The 21387-nt window shown below is 50.6% G+C and overlaps 1 protein-coding gene across 3 annotated transcripts in view; it reads left to right on the forward strand.

Annotated features, from left to right (window-relative positions):
* EPHB2 (EPH receptor B2) overlaps positions 1-21387 on the forward strand; it is a 118397-nt gene that overhangs the window by 62057 nt on the left and 34953 nt on the right. For 2 of the 3 annotated variants that reach the window (XM_082776809.1, XM_082776810.1), the window contains exons 4-5: positions 17808-17963; positions 18589-18924. The exons of the other annotated variant lie outside the window; for it this stretch is intronic. In XM_082776809.1, coding sequence (XP_082632935.1) covers positions 17808-17963; positions 18589-18924 — 492 coding nt within the window. The remainder of the gene's footprint in view (positions 1-17807; positions 17964-18588; positions 18925-21387) is intronic. 3 annotated transcript variants of the gene reach the window in all.

The raw sequence follows: 21387 nt of genomic DNA on the forward strand, positions 1-21387 counted from the left end.
AATGGCTCCTAATGGGTTTTATTTTCATTGCTATAAATTGATTAGCGTTAAGATAAACAAGTTTTGTTTCCTTCTGAAAGCTCTAAATATGCTCTGGGGGAGGAGAACCAGCGGCGTCTGATTGCTTCCCATTAGGACGTCTTCACTTAGCTCCTACCCCAGCACCAGTTCGCACCAGACACGAGACCCTTTTTTCCGCAGAGCTGGCTAAAGGTGATGAATGCATCACACAAAGAGGCTTCGGCATTGCTGGAGCAGGATGCAGGGTAACGTAGAAGGTGGGAGCACCCTCGTTGTTTCTTCCAGGTTGAGATGTGAAACACAGCTTGACCCTGGAGGGAACGTATTTGCGTGGTGGAAAGTGTCGCTGTGTTTGGGGAGCTTGGAGGCTGGATGGCTGCATGTTTTTGGAGCTGCCTGGCAGCTGCGATGCATTCGGGAGACACTTTGTGTGGATCAATGCTCTGCTGTCACAGAGTTTACCCTGCAGGGTAGACGAAGCCATCTGCAGTTGTGCTGAGGAGCTGGGGAACGAAGGGGGGTTGGGTGCTCAGGGCTGAATTGTGCAGGACCTGGGTGCCCAGCTCCTTGGCGGGCACAGTGAATAAGACTGCTTTGCAGGAGTGGTTCCCCTGAGTGGCTGCTCAGCACTCTGCTGAGTTAACTGTGTCCTCTCTGTGGCTTTTGTGCTCACCCTACAACCCACCTGTGCTCCCTGTGGCACTCTGTGTTCCCTATAGCTCAGTGTGTGCTGTGCACAAACAATTGTGTGCCCCCTGCAGCCCTGTGTGTGCTCCCTGCAGCCTGTACAGCCCATTTGTGCTCCCTGCTGCTCCCCGTGTATGTTCCCTATAGCCCAGCACGCTGTCTAGAGATTGCTGTGTGCTCCCTACAGTCCCACGTGGCTCTGTACACCATGATATATGCTTACTGTAGCCTTCATGCTTGCTGTCTCACAGCCTTTGCTCCCCACAGCCTGTTGGTGCTCCCTACAGCCCCGCTTGTGTTTCCTACAGCTTGTTCATGCTTCCTACAGCCTGTTTGTGCTCCCTGCAGCCTGAGCATGTTTCCTACAGCCCATTTGTGCTCTCCACAGCCCACACATGCTTCCTACAGCCTGCTTGTGCTCCCTACAGCCCCAAGGGGTGCCCCCTTCAGCTCTACCTGCGCTCCCCAAAACCTGGTCTTTGCTTCCTGTGGCCTGTGTGCTCACCCTACAGCCCTGCTGAGCTCCCTTCAGCACTGCATGCGTGCTCCCTACAGCCCATGTGTGTGTTCCTTATGCCCCACGTTTCCTTCTGCAAAACCTGTGTGCTCCCTGTAGCCCTTGTGTGTGTGCTCCTGGCCCCTTGGGGAGCAGATCTTTGCTCCTGCCGTGCCCAGCTCCCTCACGCTGAGCAAACATCACACCAAGCTGCCTCGTTAGTTGTCTTGGCTTTGCTCACATGTCTTCAGTCCTGGTTCTTTCTCCCAACCAAAGGTGCAATGGTGAAATATGGGCAGAGCCATCAACGTTGTAGTGGTTTTGTGATGGTGATATAAAGCCAGGATGGTCCTGCCCATCCCCTGCCGAGTTATGGATGTGGAAGACACTGGGTGCCAGTCTCAGTGGTAAAAATGGATGCTGTCCACCGCTGGGCTCCCTGGCAGTGGCAGGGGGGACGATGGCCAGTGATGAGGGACATGGCAGATGCTCCCAGGCGGTGCTGGGGTTTGGGGCTGCTTGCGGTGGCAGCGTCTGCGTGCTGGGTGGTGATGGCTGGCGGTGGTGGTGCTGGTGACACAGGATGGTGACAGCACTTTGCTGTCAGTGGTGATGATGTCTCTGTTCTGGTTCCTGGCAAGGGTCTCGCTGGGGTGATGTGGACACTGGGCATTCCTCTCCTCCGAGGCGACCAAGCGGTGCTCGGCTGTGCGGTGAAGCCCAGGAGATAGGCAGTTCATATTTCTGTACTGAACAGGGAGCTGACATTAATGAACAGCTAATTAACAACACAGGGCTTGATGGTTGCAGTGTCAGCGTCCCTAATTAGTCTCACACTAATCTGCTTTAATTAACTGTCCCTGTCGCAGTTTTAATTTAATTTTCAGCTCTAGACCAGAGATAGCAGTCCTGTGAGTGGGTTCCAGCACCACAGCACTGTCTGTAGTGGGGCAGACTGGCAGGGCACTGGTGGCCAGCGGAGGGGAGAAGCAAGGTGGTTGTGCACCACCTGCTGATGCTCTCCCAGGGATGTGTAACCACCACTGCACAACCCCATCAATCCTGGTCCCCGGGCATGCTGCTGCCACCAAGAGCCTGTGTTTTTTGGGCTACAGGTAAGCCAAAATCATCAGCAGTTGCCCCCATGTTTTTTTATACTGCTGCTTTGCCTGGATCACCCTCATTTTATGGTGCAGTGAGCTGCCAGCCCTGCTCTGTTCTGGAGCAGGGGGGACTTGGTGTTGCCCACAATGCCTGTGCCTGCTGTTGTGTTATTCATTGCTCGTTGGGGTCTGTCACCAGAGATCACAGAATTGAAGGGGTTGGAAGGGACCTCCAGGGATCATTGGGTCCAACCCCCCTGCCAGAGCAGGTTCCCTAGAGCAGGTTGCCCAGGTGGGCGTCCAGATGGGAGATATTCAAGAATAATTTGTTTTGGAAGCAACCTTCAAAGTGAACTAGTCCAACCCTCTGCTCAGAGCAAACCCAGTTGCATCAAGATGCTCAGATCCTTGTCCGGTTGAGTTTTTTTGTCTCAAAAACTGCAGATTATGTTGGTAACCAGTTCCAGAGTCTGATCACCTTCACAGTGAAAATGTTTTTCCTTAAATATGTAGTATCATATATGGGAGTTAAATAACAGAGGAAGTTTTGTTACAGAAATTTGTAAAAGTCCTTACCACTGATAATTTAAACCTCCTGGGATGTCTGTAAATTGGCAAGTGGATCATTTCCTGCACAGCACTGAAGTTTGGATCATTCAAATTCCCAAGAAACCGTAAGACACCAGGTCTCAAAACATCTCTCAGTAAAAGCAGTGCTGCATTGTGTGAGATCTCGAGACAAGGACACAAGAAGGGACTCGGGGCAGCTGGAGGACAAACTCCCTGCCACCACCTCAGGGAGCCACTGCTCCTTCCTTGGCCAATAGGTTTGGAGCACCTAGGCCTGGTACCTTTTTGTTTGTCTTCAGTCTTTTCTGCACCCGTATCAGTCACTGAGCACTTTCTGCCTTGTCACTTTTGTGGATTATCCCCGAAATGAGTGCTGCACAGTGGGGCCAGCAGGAGGGTGCTGGGGACCAGCATGGAGGGGAACAGGCTCCATGCCCCCCTCTGACAAGTGTGAGCATTGCTGAGATCCTTGTGTGAGAGGACCAGGGAGGGGAGCAAGCTGGGTAGATGCTTTGTTATGGCTTCTCCTGGGAGCTGATGAAATCACAGGAACAAATTAAAGGTGAGAGAGAGAAAAAGTCTCTGGGCAGCAGGAGAGAGCTGCCTCAGCGGCCTAGAGGTGCTGCGAGGAGCCTGCAGCCAGTCGTGGCAGGACTGCCCTTTGTACAACAGAGTCCTTGCCCATGCTGTGACCTTTTCCATGGTTTTCCATGGTTTTCCATGGGAAGGACCAGCAGCCCCAATGCTCCCAGGCAGTTTATTGCCCAGGGAGCTGGAGAGTGGGAGAGGGGAGAAGGCAGAGGCCTCATCCCGAGGAGCACAACAGCTCAAGTCCTGCTCACGTGGGCCCAGTAAGAGCAATTCCTTGGCACCGTCTGTAAGCCACAGCACGCACCCTGCTGGGATGAAGGACCCAACATCACACAGCATTAGTGAGGGCTGCACCAGGAGTGGGCTGGGAATTGCACCCTGTGCGGTGACCCAACTCTGCTTTCCATCTCAGGTTGGCCTCCTTCATCAGGCAGGGCATGAATCTTACCGAATGCTAACCGGTCCCCACGGGACCTTCTCAGGGGCCACATTAACCAGTAAGAGCAGTAGGGCCTTTAAAGTAAGAGTTCATGCTTGGCAGCATCCCAGAGAGCTATGCACTTGTGGGTTTGGTTTGCCCGTGTAGATTAATGGGGCTCTGCCATCTGTCCTGCACGTAGGCCTGCCTGGAATTGCTCCAGATGCCTTGAGCTTTGAAGAAAACCCTTCTCCTGCCACAGCCCCTGCTCTGAATAACCCAGCTGCTTCCCACCTAGGCAGATGTGTTTTTTTTCCCCCTTCTCTGCAGGCAATGGAAATCCTATCAGCCATAGCCATAGCCACGCTGTGGGCTTCGACAGTGGCTTAACATTGGGGAAAATGCAGTGAAGGTCTTGCAGGAGAACTTTCAGGACCCCTCACAACCAAATGAGCCCTGGGCTCAGGCATTCTGCTGGCTAAGAAACCTGTATCTATCTACATGTATATTTTTATATCCTGCTGGGGCACGAGGAACCACCAGGTGGTCCTGTGCAGCTCTCACATCCCATCCGAGTCTGACCCAACGTGCTGGGTGCTCTCCAACTCCTTCCCCTGAGGACCTTCCTGATCATCTGCTGCAGCTTCCAGCTGGGATGTCGCACTCAGCCCATTCTCAGCAGCAGCCCCATGCTTTTTGGCCTGTTTGCTTCAGTGTGGCACTGCAAACTAAAGGCCACTTTTTGCAGGACGCACCCGGGAGGATGGTCGCTGAGCATCTCTGATCCCCCTCTGCAAAGTGATTGGTAAACCAAGTTCCTGTAAACGAAACCCTTTAATACAAAGAAAATATTTCAGGGGACTTTCTTTAGTATCGTTTCCTCCACTGACTGCCCCTGTCAGCGGTGGTGTTGTCTCGACCAAGGTCAGTGTGAAGCTAAGCATCTCTTACCCTTGAAAATCATATGCCACGATATTATTAGTTTGGCTGGTCCCCTGAAACATTCTCTCTGGGACTGGTTTAATAAACATCAGTACTCACATCACAGTTTTCCTTGGCTGACTCTTAAAGCTCTTGGGTACTTAAAGCTCTTGGGTACAATTTATCTAATCCTGCCTAGCACTGGGAGCTGATCATTGATATTCTTCCTACTTTAGGGGAGAATGGAAAGTTTTAAGGAAGTGTCAATTTCGAAAAGATCCTTCTCTTTCTCTGTACACTAATGTTCATTATATATCACTTCCTTTATGTGTAACAATTCACGTTTTCAATGTACTTTGGGGGCAGGACATACCTTTTACTATGGCTTCATTTTTCTTGCCTTCTTGGTTTCCACCTTCTTGTTGTTAATCTTGCCCTGTTCTTTTCACTGCCGTCTTAGCTACATTATCAACCACTTATATTTTCTGTGTGCTAACTTAAAGCCAGTGCTGCCAGTTCATATTTTTAAAATACATTTTTACTCCTTCACTCTTATTTCTTGGCCAGAATTAATTTTTGCTGACAAATCCGTCTTTGCATTAGGAAATTGCATTTTCCTGGGGGCAACAACATACTTGAGGCAATCTTGGTTATCGTTCTTGGTGTGTTGTTTGTCCTCTCAGGCCTTGGTGGCTTTGCTGACAGCAAAACAGAGAGGTGGGGAAGACTCGTGATTTATTGACAGCTACTGTTAACTGCACGGAGGCAGGAACTGAGTTCAGCTTTCATACAGCTGAAACCATCCAGCACGCTCCCGAGCTTGTGTTTGAGCAACCTCACAATTTTCCATCTCACGTTGCTTGCAATTTCTTTTCAAGGTCTCTTCGCTTTGCAGTAAGAGTACGAAATCTGGCGGAGAAAAGCTTTCAGGCGTGGAAGGTGCATTTTGATGGATGCAGTTAAAACCCTCCCAAATAAGGGGAATTACAAGCTGTTGAAAATTACCTCTTCCTAATCTGTGTTTTCTCCACAAATTACAAACATTCTGTGATCTTGGCCTCAGGTCCTGCCATGCAACACTGCTCCTGATGGATATAGACAGATAATTATTTGGTGCTGCTTTTCCCTCATCAGAGCATCCTTACAGAGAACGTTATCAGTGCAAGGGAAACCAGGGAACCTAGGGTTCAACCTTCTCCTTCTAAAGACTGATGTTGATCCCTTGCACCCCTCAGTACTGCACAAAAACTCCTAACAAATGGATGCATTCAATGTAGAGACAATGCCAGCAGTGGAAATTTCTCCTGGGTATTTATTCAGTTACAGGACACATTTTCATTACAGCTGTGCAAAACAGGGAGGTTTTCAAAAGGATTTTGTAGAAAATGATACGTAAGAGCCCTGCCAAGGGGATTTCTTTGCACTTCATGAAAGCAAGCACTCTGGGGTAATGCTGGAGCGAGGTTGCTCAAACTGCTTTAACTCTCCTTGCATGCAGCGCTGTGCCATGTGGTGATCTTGGCATGGCCGTGCTGCTTTTTCTCAGCATCTTGCTCCATCCAGAGTACAGGATAGTCAGGGCTCTTGTCTGGAGAGACGTGGAGAGCCTCACCCGCTGGGGCCCACATTTTCCCAGTGGTTTGTCCTAAACATCTGGCAGACAACAACAACCAATGCAGAGGAGCCAGCTCTGTTATTTTTCTTCTACAGGAGGAGACAAGGAGGCTGGAAATTAGAAAGAAACATTAACCGTGGGTGAAGTGAAGCTGTAGCAGATTCACATTAAGCTCGTGCTGTCTCCTGGGTTGTGTGATGACACAAGACATGTTGACCTCACATGTGTCTGTGAACACACAGCAGTCTGGGTATCCCTATCAGGCCCCAGAGCTTCCCAGGCATCTGGGGACCCTGAAGCTGGTGGCAATGCCAACAGAGGATGATAATAGCACACAGCCATCCATATTGTGCAAAACATCTATCAAATGCAGGGAAAGAGCTCTCCTAGTCAGGTTTTGCTTGCCTTGCTCTTCTCTCTCTTCCTGCTTCCCTCTCTTGTGCTCATTGATATCCCACGTGCACGCAGCTGCCTGTTCCTGCAGAAGCCAGTGTGCTCCCTCCCATGCCCTGTCTGTCCTCTGCACGTGGGGAAGAAATGGCACGTGATTGTGTGCTGCAGATGCCGTGGTGACGCACACACACGAGAGGGCTTGGGGGCTGGGGAGGGCCAGGAGGGGGTGTTTGAATTGCTTTAATCCTGCTATTTCCAAACATTCCAGCACTCAAGGCTGCGCGCTTTAAAAATTGTCTCTCCCCGTCGTGAATCTTCCTGATTAGAATACTTCATGTGCTTTATTTCACCTGCAGTGCTCAGATAGCAAGCTGACTGCTCCTAAATAATGCTTCAGCCCTACAGACAGTCCATATAAACACAGATGGATGCAGTGACAGACACCGGGGTTCCAGCCATGCCCTCTCTAGGGGAGGAGCCGTGACTCACAATCAGCCTTGCTTTCCCAACACTCATCTTTCCTCCTCCAACCCCTGGCTCAAAGCTGATAATGCTGCTGTAGGGAGAGACTTTTCAGAGGCTGTCTGTAGGATTTCCTCTACTTTGGAGCATGAGGTTTCAACTGAGGAGGCTGAGGGGTGACCTTACTAACGTTTGTAAATATGTAAAGGGTGAGTGTCAGGAGGATGGAGCCAGGCTCTTCTCAGTGACATCTGATGCTAAGACAAGGGGCAATGGGTGCGAGCTGGAACAAAGGAGGTTCTGCTTAAATAGGAGATGAAACTTTTTCACGGTGAGGGTGACAGAACAAGGAACAGGCTGCCTGGAGGGTTGTGGAGTCTCCTTCTCTGGAGACTTTCAAAACCCACATGGATGCATTCCTGTGTGACCTGATCCAGTTGTTCCTAGGGATTGGACTAGATGATCTTTCAAGGTCCCTTCCAATCCCTAAAATCTGTGATTCTGGGATTCCAGGCTGGCACTGTGGTCCACGAGGTGAGTGTGTGTTCCAAGGGACTTTGCTGTGGAAAAGGGGACTGTCATTTTCAAGTGTGATTGATTTAGCAAAGCCTGTGACTTTAAGGAAAGTGAAGATGCAAGTTTGTTCCCTGCATTTCTACAAATGACTGTTTAACCTTTGCGCTCTGGTTATAAATGGCTGGTTTTGCCTCCAGGCCACCAGCGTGTTTGCATAATCCCACTCACTGTGCATGTATCCCTACAGCCAGGAAGTGGTGGTCCATTGAGCAGGGGACAGAATGAGTTTTGTGATTATTCTCACAAGTGCCAGAGTGAGGGAATTCACTGCTGCATCATTTTATCAGGGTTGCTGCTGATAATCCACCCATGTTGCTGAAGGACAGAGGAGCTTTAGGATCTTAAGTCTAGTCTCATGTCCTCTGTCTTGTTTCCTTATTCTAAAACTTGGCAATGTTTCTGATTTTCCCAGAGGAGCACACCCAGTTTTCACGTCTGAGCTGTAACCCTGTGTTTTTCTGGTCTCGTAAATGAGAAATTGCCACGAGGAAGATCGCTGGATGCTCCCAGGCTTCATTTTCTTGGGCCGTGTTGGGTTGAACTGCAGGAGGACAGGGGCACTGGGGCAGTTCCAGCTCCTGGGAACATGTTTTGGAGGAAGGCTGGTTCTCCTCAGGTTTCATACTTCATAAAAAAGCAGACTATAAGGTGTTTTTGGAAAGCAGAGGTGGATGGCGTGCAGCTGCCCTGGGTGGTGTGTGACCTCCCTCCCCATGTGGTGCTGCCTGCCTTCAGCTTCTCTGCTCACTGCAGACTGCAAAGTTACTGTGCAACTACATCCCCCGTGATTTAAACCACCATAAGTAACCATTTTTAATCAGCCCTTATGCCAGCTCCACTCAGCACCTAGTGCTGACAAAGAACAATGTTGTCATCTGGAAAGTGGCTCCTGGCACTTCACCAGCTGGCTGTATTTTAAGCTTGTCTAAACTGGGTGCTAAGCGGCGTTAAAACGTAATGATTAAATGTGCCCACTCCAGGTTTTCCTGGCCACTCCCGTCTCCACCTGGAAAAGCTTCTTGTGCCCTGGAAAGGCTCCTTTGGGAACTGCACCTAGGCAGGGTCTGCAGAGTGCCAGCTGGAGGTGGAGAGGAGAGCACAGGGATGGGGGGCACTGCCCTGCCCCTCTTGCCATGGAGAGTGAAGGCAGATCCATTTGGAAACGGTGCTGCCAAAAATTCTGAATGCTGGCTGTGAGGGATTGAGTCAGGTAGAGATGCCCCTAAAAGCCCTTGTTTTAGGCAAAGTCTCAGGCTTTGCACCCCTGACCCTGAAACAGATTTCCTTCCTGCTCCTTCAATATCCTTAATAAGGGAGATGGGTAGGGACAGGCTGCTCACAGCACAGGTATTGAACAGCCACAGATGCACTTGGAGCCTCGGGAGCTGGAGGCACACGTCGGGGGCCTGATCCTGTCTCTGCTCACATCTGGAGACGTGGAGTGACTCCGAACTGGGACCAGGCAGCACCCGCAGAGCTTGGCCAGGACCTCCACAGACCTGTCTGAATCTCGTGGAAAGGGCTGCAGGGGGAAGAGCAGCCTGGCAGGCTCCATGCGGGCTCTCCTGGGCTCAGGCTGCTCCCCAACGGGGTGGGCAGAGGGTCCACTTGAAGGGCTCTCGTCCAGGAAAAGCTCCCTTTTTACTTTCATGTTTCCTTTAGGATTAAAGTCATTCTTCTTGAGCTCTAAACATGGAATGTTTGTCAAGTTTACGAGAGCTTTTAGAGAGGCTTTTAGAGAGTACATCCTATCCCTTCTTTTATAGGGCTGAGATAAGATTATCTTTGTTTTAACACCAATTAAAGCAGGAAGGGTTTATAGGATTAGGGGTTTTCCATCAGTGCAACTTTGATGTCACCACTTGCTTGCTCAGTTTGCTTCTTCCCTATGTTAAAAGGCTGGGAGCTGTTCCTGTTAACATACCACCCTCCGGAGGCAGAGCTCTCCCGGCAGAAGCTTTGGGAAACATTTAAACAAGACCAAACAAAGGAACAAAATGTGAAAGTCTTAAATTCTTCTGGAGACCACTTGGAGAAAACTGGCTTACTGCTTAAGCAACCACTCTGCCAGTGTGTAGCACTGCAGTGTTTACATTTATTGAAAAAGGTCATGCTTTCTGCCCTGAAAAACATTTTTTTTTTTAAATATCAAAATAAATTGCCATAGTTTAAGGAATCTACAGTAAAACCAAAACAACCCCACAGTTTTCCAGTCAGAGGCTACAATACATGCCAGTGCATTCTCTGCAGCGCGTGAAAACCGGAGGATGAATAAGGAGAACACGACATTTTGTACATCTCCGAGCACGTATCTGCACAGAAATAACTCTGTGGCTCAGTACCTCGTCTGGCCCAGGCTGGCATCACTCCATGCAAATAATCCCTCGACTCCTGGTGCAATGCTGTTTTCTACCTCAAGCTCCGGGTAGTTTGGTGCATGCCAAGCTGCTGAGACAAGGTTTTGGGGTTAAAACTGAATTACCCGGTATGACAAGGCTGGGAGCACTCCTAGACCAGCATTGTCCAATGTTCCTGCCCTGGTGGACTTCCAAGAGGCATTTGGACAATGCCCTTAATAATATGCTTTAACTTTTGGTTAGCCCTGAGGTGGTCAGGCAGGTGGACTCCGACCTCTGTAGGTCCCTTCCAACTGCACTGTTCTAAATACTCCAGCTCTGGGCAGGAGAGCACCACTAGCTGCTGAGCTCTGTCTTGCAAATATGGATTTGAATGCTCTTCACACATCTTCAGGAGCAAGGAGGCACAAAGCACTTCTGAATTTTCAACCCTCTGCTTGATTTCAGTTTCATGCGGGAAAGCTCGCCTCTGCAAGTGAGCTGTGAATTGTCTTTGGGGCTGGCCCTTGGTATTCAGTGCCCTGCAGAGCATACAGATCCTGAGAGGTTTAGGGCTCAAGCATGTCCTCTGCACAGAGGAGGCTTCTCTCGGGTGTCTGCTGAACAGCTCTAGCAGGATTCATGCTCAATTATGGTCCTTGCCATCTGTAATCTGAGGATGCTGGGAACACCCCGGTCTCTTTGTGCTCAGGCAGGGATGGAAAGCTTTCCCTTTCTCTTTAAGATCCCCCGTGACAGGTCAGGGAGGCTGAACCACCATCAGGTAAGAAATTCCAATCATTTCTCACTGACAGCTGAATCCCCTCACGACTGATGGATGCGCCTCGGCTCGCAGGTGTGCATGCCCACAGGTGCGGTGGTCTAGCCAGATGCTTGAACTTCTGCACAGTGCTAGCAGGGAGATGACCTTGTGAACCCTGCAGAGGCAGAGGACTCCAGCTACAGGAGGGATTTGCTGGCAGGCACCTCCATGAACCCTGTCCGAGGCAAGGGCTTGGCTGTGTTGCTAGTGTGTGGGCACCGGGACAGAGCTGCTAGGGTTTGGATGAGGGTGCCTTTGGATGATTTGTCCCTCGCAGGGCATTCCAGTGTGCTTCTTTGGAAAGCCTCCCAAACAGGGAATCACTCGACCCTGGCTGGGCCTCTCCATACCTCTGTGAAAGCCCAGTCCCAAGGTCCCATCACACTCCCACAGTGACTCAGTGCTGCCTTCTGCATGTGCCTACAGAGCCAGGGTGTCCCACTTCCACTCTTGCACACTGTGCACACCCAGCACTGTCCCTCTGCATCTCACAGCGCCCTGGTGCTGTCCCTGGAGTGGCTGTGAAGAGGGCTGAGAGATCAGAGACAAAGGGGTGGTCCACATTCCTGTTTTTTTTTGTTTGTTTGTTTGTTTTTGGCTGAATGTGTGAGGATAAGAAGTGACCTCTTGAACTGTGCACCCAGTGGTGAGCTGCAAGCATGCAGGATGCAGCATGATGGAAGTCCTTGCTAGAGACATCCCCAAGGGAGTTGTCTGATGGTGCCCTGGGCTGAAGCTGGGAGGCAGATGAGGTTCTCAGGGGAAATTCTGGGGAACAGTATTGTGGAGGATGTGGGTTTTGGAGTGTTGGCACCTTTGCTTGGGAGGCAGGAACAGGAGTACTTTGGGGAGATGATGTGGTCCATCGTGATCTCCTTGAGGTGCAGGATGCCGTTCAATAACAGCATGGTGAGTTATCTAAAAGCCGTTAGCAGTGGGAAGATACTTTTGCAGGCTTGTGCTGTCAGCTTCTATTTCTGTCCTATGGAGAATGACTGGATTAAACTGGAACATTTGCATTGTGGATTCTTCCTTTATTGACAACTCTTTAATCCACATCACAGAGGTCGGCTGGGCTCCACGTTCCTCTTCAGCTAATCTCATTTAACCCTGTTTTCCTTTTTGCATTTCTGTCCTCTGCTCTCCAAGTGCTGTCACTGTCATTGCCAGTGACAGCACCTGGCAATGGTATTAATTGCTTATCTCGAGTATGAGGTAGCAGTGTGGGCTGCTAATTACATTTATCAGGAAGGAAATGGTAGGACCTGTGCAGTACGTGGAGGAAGGCTGTCCCAGGAAGGGTGAGTGTCGAGAGCTGGCACCTAGAGGCTCAGGATCCTGTCGTTTTCAGAGCCAGCAGCCAATGCAAGAGTGTAGGTGTTGCTGCCTGCCTCCTGCTCTGCAAGGCAGAATTGAATTCTTTTCCCTATGGCAGTAAGATTTCCAGGAAAAAACAGGTAGATCCAAAGGCAACATTGCTCTTTTGGTTTGTTTAGAGGCCATCATTTCATTAAGGTGACAAACACTGTGAAGGCCTGAGGACAGGAACAAGCAGAGACTGGGCAACTTTTGCAGGTGAGGCAAAGTGTTTTTGTGTAGTTTGGTCCCAAGGTACAGACCCAGCTAGGGGAATGTGCATTTAGAGCTAATACACCTCTGAGGGGAACTGGGAGACCTTTGATCATGGCTCAGTGCTTTGAGCACCAAGCAGCGCATGAGAGGGCAGGAGGAAGGATGTGGCAGAGGGGACCAGCGCAGGCTCTCTGGGCCACGAAGTGCATCATCCCTATGGGGTCCTGTAGGTCGGGGGCTACAGAATCACAGGACTGTGGGGTTGGAAGGGACCTCCAGTGATCATTGGGTCCAACCCCCCTGCCAAAGCAGGTTCCCTAGAGCAGGTTGCCCACGTAGGTGTCCAGATGGGCCTTGAATATCTCTGGAGAAGGAGACCCCACAACCTCCCTGGGCAGCCTGTCCCAGTGCTCCGTCACCCTCACCTTGAAGAAATTATTTTGCATGTTGGTGTGGAACTGCCTGGACTCCATTTTGTGGCCATGGCCCCTTGTCCTGTCCCCACAGCCCACTGAAAAGAGGTTGGCCAAATCCCTTTGTCTCCCACCCCTCAGGTATTTATACACATTGCTGAGATCCCCCCTCAGCCTTCTCTTCTCCAGGCTGAACAGCCCCAGGTCTCTCAGCCTCTCCTCACAGGGGAGATGCTCCAGGCCCCGTATCATCTTTGTGGCCCTTTGCTGGCCTCTTTCCAAGAGATCCCTGTCTGTTTTGTGCCAGGGAGCCCAGAACTGGGCACAGTGCTCCAGGAGAGCCCTGGCCAAGGCAATAGACCAGGCAGAGGCCTGCCTATCCTCCACCCCCAGACCTGGAGGGGGATGAGAGGCAGCTGGGAGATAAGGCTGGGGATTTAAGACTCCTCAGATCCTAACTGACAGAGCCCGGGCTGCTGCTTTCCATCAGCTGTTAAAAAAAGCCTTGCTTGAGTGGAAGAAGGCTGCCAGGAGAAAAAAGGCCAGGCAAAGAGAGCTGAGGAAGGCCACTCCTCGGAACCATTAGCATGGATTTAAGGTGCCATTTTGGAAACTTCTATTATAAGAGAGATGTGCTCGTGCTGAGCTGTTTGCAGAAGTGGTCTATGCAATGCTATGATGGACTCTAAAGTCCAGGGCAGTTTTCATGCAGAGGTACCTATGTGGAGCCTGTTCAGCGCACACTGAATTAGTTAAAAAGGAGGTTAGAGAGAGGCAGTGGGACTCGGGGCTTGCAGACAGGGATCCCCTCTGTGGCCTGACCTGCACATTAGTCTGAAGGCTTTTTCTTCTACCCTGGCTGGGTAGGAAATGAGAACACTGGGCACTGCAAAGGTCTTTGTGCTCTTAAGAGAGCTGCAGCCCCTGTTCTTAGCAAACCTGCTGCTGTCTCATAGCCATACTCCAGAGAGGCAAACATCCATGCCGGTGTGCAGCAGACAGGCAATTAAAGGTCCATATATTTGCCATGAACCCCTATTATCAGTCCTCCGGTTGGTGCTAGAGGTGGAGGAGCTCACCACGTGGTAAACTGCAAAGCACTCCTGCTTCAGTGATGGGCACTGTCAAGCTAATAGCACTCCAGGGATAAAGGATGTTCTGATAAATAAAGCAGTTCTGCCATAGGAATCTCTACGCTTTTCACAGTTTCTGCTCCTCTCTCCAAGCAGGAGTTTCTAGAGAGGCTCTGCCCCCAGCTCCCATTGCAAGCAGAAGGGAAAGCAGCAAATTCCACAGCTTCTGTCACTACCCAGGGCAGAAAATGGGTGTCCTGACGTCTTCCAGCAAGTTAGGAGAACATCCGTTCTGTCCTAGTGGAATTCGTTTTAGCCCCTGTGTGAAGACTTGTGTTTGGATTTGCTATTTACTTTGGAAACAGGGAATTGGGTGGATTCCAAATTAAAAGCTGTTTTCTCACTCAGGAAGACCTGGAGGGAACAAAACAGTTTTGAACAAAATAATTAAATTACTTTTGGAAGGTGTCATTACTTGGCCAAAAAAAAAAAAAAAAGAAAAAGGAAAAAAAAAAGAAGCTTTGCATCAAATTTCAGTGATTTTGCTGTCTTTCAGCACGATTTCAGAACATTTCAAACAAGCCATACCAAAATGCTCTCATTTTGCAGGATTATTATGTCCCAAGTATGTAGGGAACACTTCCTGGAGAGGAAGATAGGTGCCAAAAGCAGTAACCGTGTTTTTAGGGCACATGAAAGGAATTTTAGCAGTCTACTTTGGTATGTTCTGTTGAACAATTGTTCACTCCCTGAGTTTTGCCCCACTCCGGGAGCAGCATGTGCAGAAGTGCTGACGGTAGCTGGTGGGGAGAAGCGAGGCACTCGCTTAGACCATGCAGTGTGCAGCCAGCCCTGCTGGGACCCCCAGCCTTTCACCCTATGCCAGTCCAAACCTTGGGAATGTTTTTACCTTTGTCCCTTGGGTCATTTAATCACAGCAGTGTAGGTGTCATTTTGAGGTATCCCTATCCTGATACAAAAGAAGTTGTACAGAAAAGTTGGTATGTTTAAAATAAGCCTTGGGAAGGTGAAAGAGGCCCATGTCTTAACACTTCTTTGGTCAAATGACCCTATAATTCACCCTGAATGTCAGGCTGGAGTAATTATATGTGCTGTTTTTATCATGTTTCAAAAATTGGTATTAGTACAGGGGCCATGTTATCATTTCAGCCACAGAGCCACCATCACTTCTCTGTAACAGAGAACTGGCATGTGCAGTCCAAATGGTCTGGTCTTGTTCAACATCTTCATCAATGACCTTGATGAGGGAATAGTGTCTGCCCTCAGCAAGTACGCCGATGACACAAAGCTGGGAGCAGTGGCTGACACGCCAGAAGGCTGTGCTGCCATTCAGCGAGACCTGGACGGGCTGGAGAGATGGACAGGAAGAAACCAAATGAGGTTTAATAACAGTAGGTGTAGAGTCCTGCACCTGGGAAGGGACAAGCACACACATCAGTACAGGCTGGGGGATGACCTGCTGGAGAGGAGCTCTGCGGAGAAGGACCTGGGGGTCCTGGTGGACGACAGGTTGGCCAGCAGTGTGCCCTGGTGGCCAAGAAGGCCAACGGGATCCTGGTGGGCATTAACAGGAGCGTGGCCAGCAGGTCAAGGGAGGGGATCCTCCCCCTCTGCTCTGCCCTGGCCAGGCCTCACCTGGAGCACTGTGTCCGGTTCTGTTGGTGATCTAATTGAAAACTCAAGATGATTTTGGAGGAGGGAAGATGAAAATTGGCAAGCCTTTTTTATGTTGTTTTCAAAGGAAAAAAAAAAAAAAAAAAGTACTTCTCTGTACTAACTCTTACTTACAGAAACCCCAAGTATATGTTTTTCCCAGGCTGTTTTTCTGATCTACCTCATTCCTGACAAACTTGGCAGTGAATTGAAGTAGAAGTTGGTTTAACTTGTTTCAGTGCAGAAGCCACCTGCCACCCCCCAGGCTCTTCGTTCTGCACAAGAAATTAGCAGTGGCGGAAAGCTGCAACCAAGAGTAATCACCGAGAGCCATGATGATAAATAGGTACAGCCAAGCTTTTGCATTGGCATTGGTGATCCTTTGAGTTGGAAAGGATCTTCTGGTGGTCTTTGCAGTGATATTTTTCGCCATATGTACTGTATCTGTTAATACTGTATTTCACATTGTGGTCCAGCCTTCACCAGCCATCTGTTGCAGGCACCACACACTCCCTGAGCCACCCTCATCCGTCATGCCTTGCTCAACACAATTTTTTGGGGCTGTTGCTAATGGTGCATCTTCTTCAACAGTGGGCAGCTTAGAGGTCAGAGCCCCAGCAGGGCTAGACCCCATCATGCTGCTGCTTGTGTGACAGAGCCCTCTAAGCAGTGTGATGGCATGATTAGCAATGGCATTGCTAATTGCAAAAACAAGAGGAAAATAAAGAAGAGCAGAAATGGTGGGCACTAGCATGAATGTAAAATTCTTCGGAAGAGTGGAAGAGTCAGCACTGCTTTGTACAGGTCAGTTCTGCGTCCTCTAAAAGGAGGACACCACCCTCTCCCCCCCAAAGGCTGTAGAAGAAAGTGATTAGGCAGAATCCCACACTGAGAGTGAAGATGCTCTTGTGGCAGAAAGGACTGGTTGAGAGATGGTAGCAGAGGGTAGGAGTAAGTGGCCAGTTCTGGCAGCAGAAGGAGGTCTGTGGTCCGTTCTGCAGGGTTTGTTCTGAGATTCATTCTCCTGAGTGTATGTGCAGAAGTGACTAAACCAAAAGTAAACAGACAAGGACTGACTGTGGAGAGCTGTAAAAGTTGCATGCCATTATGAGATGGCTTGACTGGGGAATGAGAGAACAATTGTCATCCAATTCACGTGAAGTAATATCAGTGGGAGAAAACTACTCCAACTACACATACACACACACTTTGACAAGTTGTGAGTTGATCTCTAAGAAATAAGACCTTGGGACTATGACAAGTAGTCTGGGTGGTACACTGGTGGTTAAAAACAACTCAGAAATTGCTAATTTTGAGAAAAGAGTAGAGAATAAAATAGTGAATATCATGCTTCTAGCACTGGACATGACAGAGGTTTGTACAATCCTAAGGGGAGGAGGTGGATGACCACTGAGTGTGCATTGCCAATGCAAGTGTGAGTTTACATCAAATATCTCGGCAGCTTTGAAGCAGAGGACAGCAGTTCTTCACAGCACATTACTCCACGGAGCTCCTTGCTTCTCCATGTAATGGGTGCAAAAAAAATTTACATGGAATAAAAAAGTGACTGGGTAGCTTAGTGAAAGAATGCAAAGAGCCTGCCTCTTAGGATGTCCCTGAACCTGTTGGAAGGTAGGAAGGTATTCTGGGCAATGCATGTGCCCAGCCTGTGCCATCTTCCTTGGGAGGCTGCTGTTGCAGGGAGGACTGTGGTGGCTGTGGACCACCGCTCTGAATATCCTACACGACTGTGGATTAAAATCCCCTTTGTAGTGCTGAGACTCATTGAGAAGACCCCATTCTGTGCTTGCGGTTGGGAACACAGTGGGAGGGACATCTGCATGGGAACCCCATCTCTGTAGGCGGTACGAGCAGCAGTGCCTGCCTTTTCAGGGCCTTTGGACCAGCTGCTCTTTCTCCAGTTTGTTTATTTCAACTAGTCAAGTTTTGGCTTTGGACACTGCAAAGCCCCAGGGGTATTTTCTGGCAGTGTTGCCAAGCTCTGGGCATCCCCGTCAGCCCTCCTTCCTCGCTGCTCACTGTTGCTCTTGGTTTCCTTCCAGGCTGCCCATCAGGGACTTTCAAGGCCAGCCAAGGGGATGAAGGATGCATCCACTGCCCGATTAACAGCCGGACAACTTCGGAAGGGGCCACCAACTGCGTTTGCCGAAATGGATATTACCGGGCAGATGCTGACCCTGTCGACATGCCTTGCACCAGTATGTGGGCTCTGGGCAACTGGGGAGGGTGGCACACAGCTGGGAAAGGAGACATCAGTCAAAGCACAAAGGCCTCTGTCTCAGTGGGATTTTGGAGGAGATTTCCTGCCGGCCACTGTCTGAAAGGTCAGGGTGCTCAGAGCCCCTCCTCTGGAGTGCCCTTGCAGTGGGGGCTTTTTCTTACCACGGGCCAGTTCATGCTTGTGAACATTGCACATGCATACAGAACAGAAATTTGGGCTGCTCTGTGCAGCTCTAGTCTGTGGGATGTCTTCAGTGTAGGGCTGCACCTGAATGCAAAGACCTGTGTGTAGGCACTCAGGAGTTCAGTGCAAAGGCTCGGAGCGAGAAACTACAAGAAATAACTGGTGAATTTTGTCACGGGCACTGTGCGGTCATACCAGCAGGGGCTGGCCTGGGTTAAGTAGGCAGGTTTTGTTCCCACTCCTGCTTTTGGCTGTTCAGCTTGCTGCACACACCTCTGACACTGAGAGAAGCAGCAAGCTGCATCTTGTCTGGGTCTGGGGAAGAGGAGGTGGTGCAGGACAGACTGCGATGGCACAGGTCCTGTAGCAACGAGCAGGGTTCCGGCTCTCACACCTCTTTCTGTCTGTTCCCTTCACAGCCATCCCGTCTGCCCCCCAGGCCGTCATCTCCAGCGTGAACGAAACCTCGCTGATGCTGGAGTGGACCCCGCCGCGGGACTCGGGGGGCCGGGAGGACCTGGTGTACAACATCATCTGCAAGAGCTGCGGCGCCGGCCGCGGGGCGTGCACGCGCTGCGGGGACAACGTGCAGTTCGCCCCGCGCCAGCTGGGCTTGACGGAGCCTCGCATCTACATCAGCGACCTGCTGGCCCACACGCAGTACACCTTCGAGATCCAGGCGGTGAATGGCGTCACCGACCAGAGCCCCTTCTCCCCGCAGTTTGCCTCAGTGAACATCACCACCAACCAGGCTGGTAAGAAGCAAACCCCTGTCACCCAGTGGACCCCTCCAGGCTGAGACCCTGGGGAAGGGAAGTGGGAGGCGGAGGATGATCCCCTGGGTAAGAGGTGCTGGGTGAAAGCCTGTGTGGTGAGCAGGACTTGATGGGGAGGGAAGATGTGGCATGGTGTCTCTTGCTCTTTAAAAAATGATGATAAAAGAACACGGGCAGCTGCAGTGTCCTGGCAAATCCTGGATGAATCCCAAGTCTCAGATAAGAAAAATACCCCTTATTTCAGTGAAAAGCTGGAATGTGCTCCACGACAAAGCTGCCATCCCAGCTACCACAGCAGACCACCTCATGTCACAGTCCTCTGGTGTCTCAGCATTTCCCTCTGGCATCGGACACGTAACCGCTTCTGAGGTGGTTTCTTTGGTGCCAGCAGGTGCACACACCGTAGGTGCCTTTAATCCTGGCTGCTGGCAGCACTGCAGACACAGCAGCAGCTTTCACAGCTCCTGGCAGGCCCTGTTGGTGCTCCTGCTTCCTGAGGAGAGAAGGTAAGATCAGCTCCAGTGTTTCGAGACAAGCTGCAATCTCTGCTCAGAGAAAGCACAGCCCACGGCCCAGATGCCAGCACAGGTCCTGAAAGCAGAGGATGGGGAAGAGATGAGGAGCTGGGAGCCAGGTGTACAGGATAGCTGCCTGGAAAGCTTCTCCAGGTCCTGTGCTGCTGCAAGCCACCCACCAGTGCTCACAGGCCCCTCTCCACTGCTTGTGGTGAAGAAGACCAAGTGGCAGAGCTGGAGGGGTTTCGCTCAGGGCCACCAGCTTCTGTGCTGGCCCAGGAGGCTGCTCTCCCCTGGTTTTGCTCTGGAAGGAGTGCATTTGGGTTGCTGGCAGTGCGGCATCCTAGGAGAGCCACAGGTGGCAGCTGTGCTGATGGCAGAGCGCCCCACAGGGCTGCTGGTCAGGGGCTGCTCTCCCCATCCCTCCTGGAAGCCATCTGGAGCTGGAGCACCTCTTGGGGCTGGGTCCGTGCTTAATCCAATTGCACAGTGGAAGTGCACCAATATGGTACGAGCGTGTGAGGGAATAAGCAAGTTTCTGTGTCCTGTCTGGATGCTGCAGTCTGTGTGCAGGGGCTGTGACCGTGCCCCAGGCTGCCCTGGGCACTGCATCGCCTTCAAGACTGTTTGGGCTGATGTAGAGCAGCAGTGGTACAGGTGGGAATCTCTCGGTTGGACACGTGGAGTGCTGAGCCAGAGAAACCAGCTTTCAATATGGAATATTCAGAATACCTGAAAGCAGAATTAGCATGGCTCCAAACCATGGTTTGACTGTGAGCAGGAACAAACGCTCGTGACACAGACAGAGGAGCTGGTCTGGGACTGTGACTTATCACAGCATCCTTCTCAGAGCTGTGCCTGGTGGAGATGGGGTGGGACGCAATGCGAAGTGGCTAGGAGGGGTCTCTGCACTCCCCAGCACAGACCCACCCCGCCGAGGAGTTATTTAGCACTTTCATTTCACACTTTGCAATTATGTGGTGTACTTGTTACCTCAATGTATGTATAGCCTGTGACTTCTTCCAAATTGGCACAACTGAGAGTTGAGTTGAAGGCAAATCCTCCTGCAATCCCCTGATCCTTGATCCTCCTCCTCGTGTTTTTCTTGTTTGATTCTCCTTTATTATCAGGACTCACACTTCTCAGCCTGTGTGATGTCTCTTTTAATATATCTATTCATTAGCACTAAACAGTAACTGCTTGCTAATTCCTCTGTAATTAGAGGCTCTGAATTCTTCAGCTTACACTGCCTGGCAGCCTCCATGAAGATCATTAGCAGTTGGTAACATAAGCTGCAGACACAAAGGCAGAGTTGGGACAGGAGAATGGAGGGTGTTGTACCCGTGAGAGGAGGATTTGCAGAGGGAGGGGAGGGATGAGCCTGGGAATTGTGGCTCTTTGCACAGGGAGGCTCTGGCTTGGGCAGCCAGCTGGGGCAGGGGACTGAGCAGGCGATAGGGTTTTGCTCCTGTGGCAGCCAGGTGATGCCCACCACCATCACAAGAAGTGATTTGGGGTGGGGTGGCTGTGCGTGGACAGCACGTGCAAGCCGGCAACTGCAAGTGAGTGAGAAGGTTGTATATTGAAAGCTGGCCTTAGAAAGCAAAGCAAAACCACCCTGGTTCACCCAGGGATAAATGGGTGACTGCTAGGGGACAGGTGCAGTACCTGGGTTTGGTGCTTTTGGGTGTGAGCAGAGATGACATAGCAGCAGCAGCATCTTTAACCTTCAGATACCGTAAATTCTTCAGCATCCCAGGGAAAAGCTGACGTGGTGGGAAAACAACCCCTGTAGAATGGCCAGGGCACAAACACTGAGTGGGACTGGAGGAGTGAAGCTGGTGGATGTGATGGCGTGGTGACAGCTGACCCTAAAGAGAAACTTAAGATCAAAGAAGGTGACACACCATTCACCTTCCTGTTCTCC

Source organism: Aythya marila (assembly GCF_965140915.1).
Source record: "Aythya marila genome assembly, chromosome: 21".
Lineage (NCBI taxonomy): Eukaryota > Metazoa > Chordata > Aves > Anseriformes > Anatidae > Aythya > Aythya marila.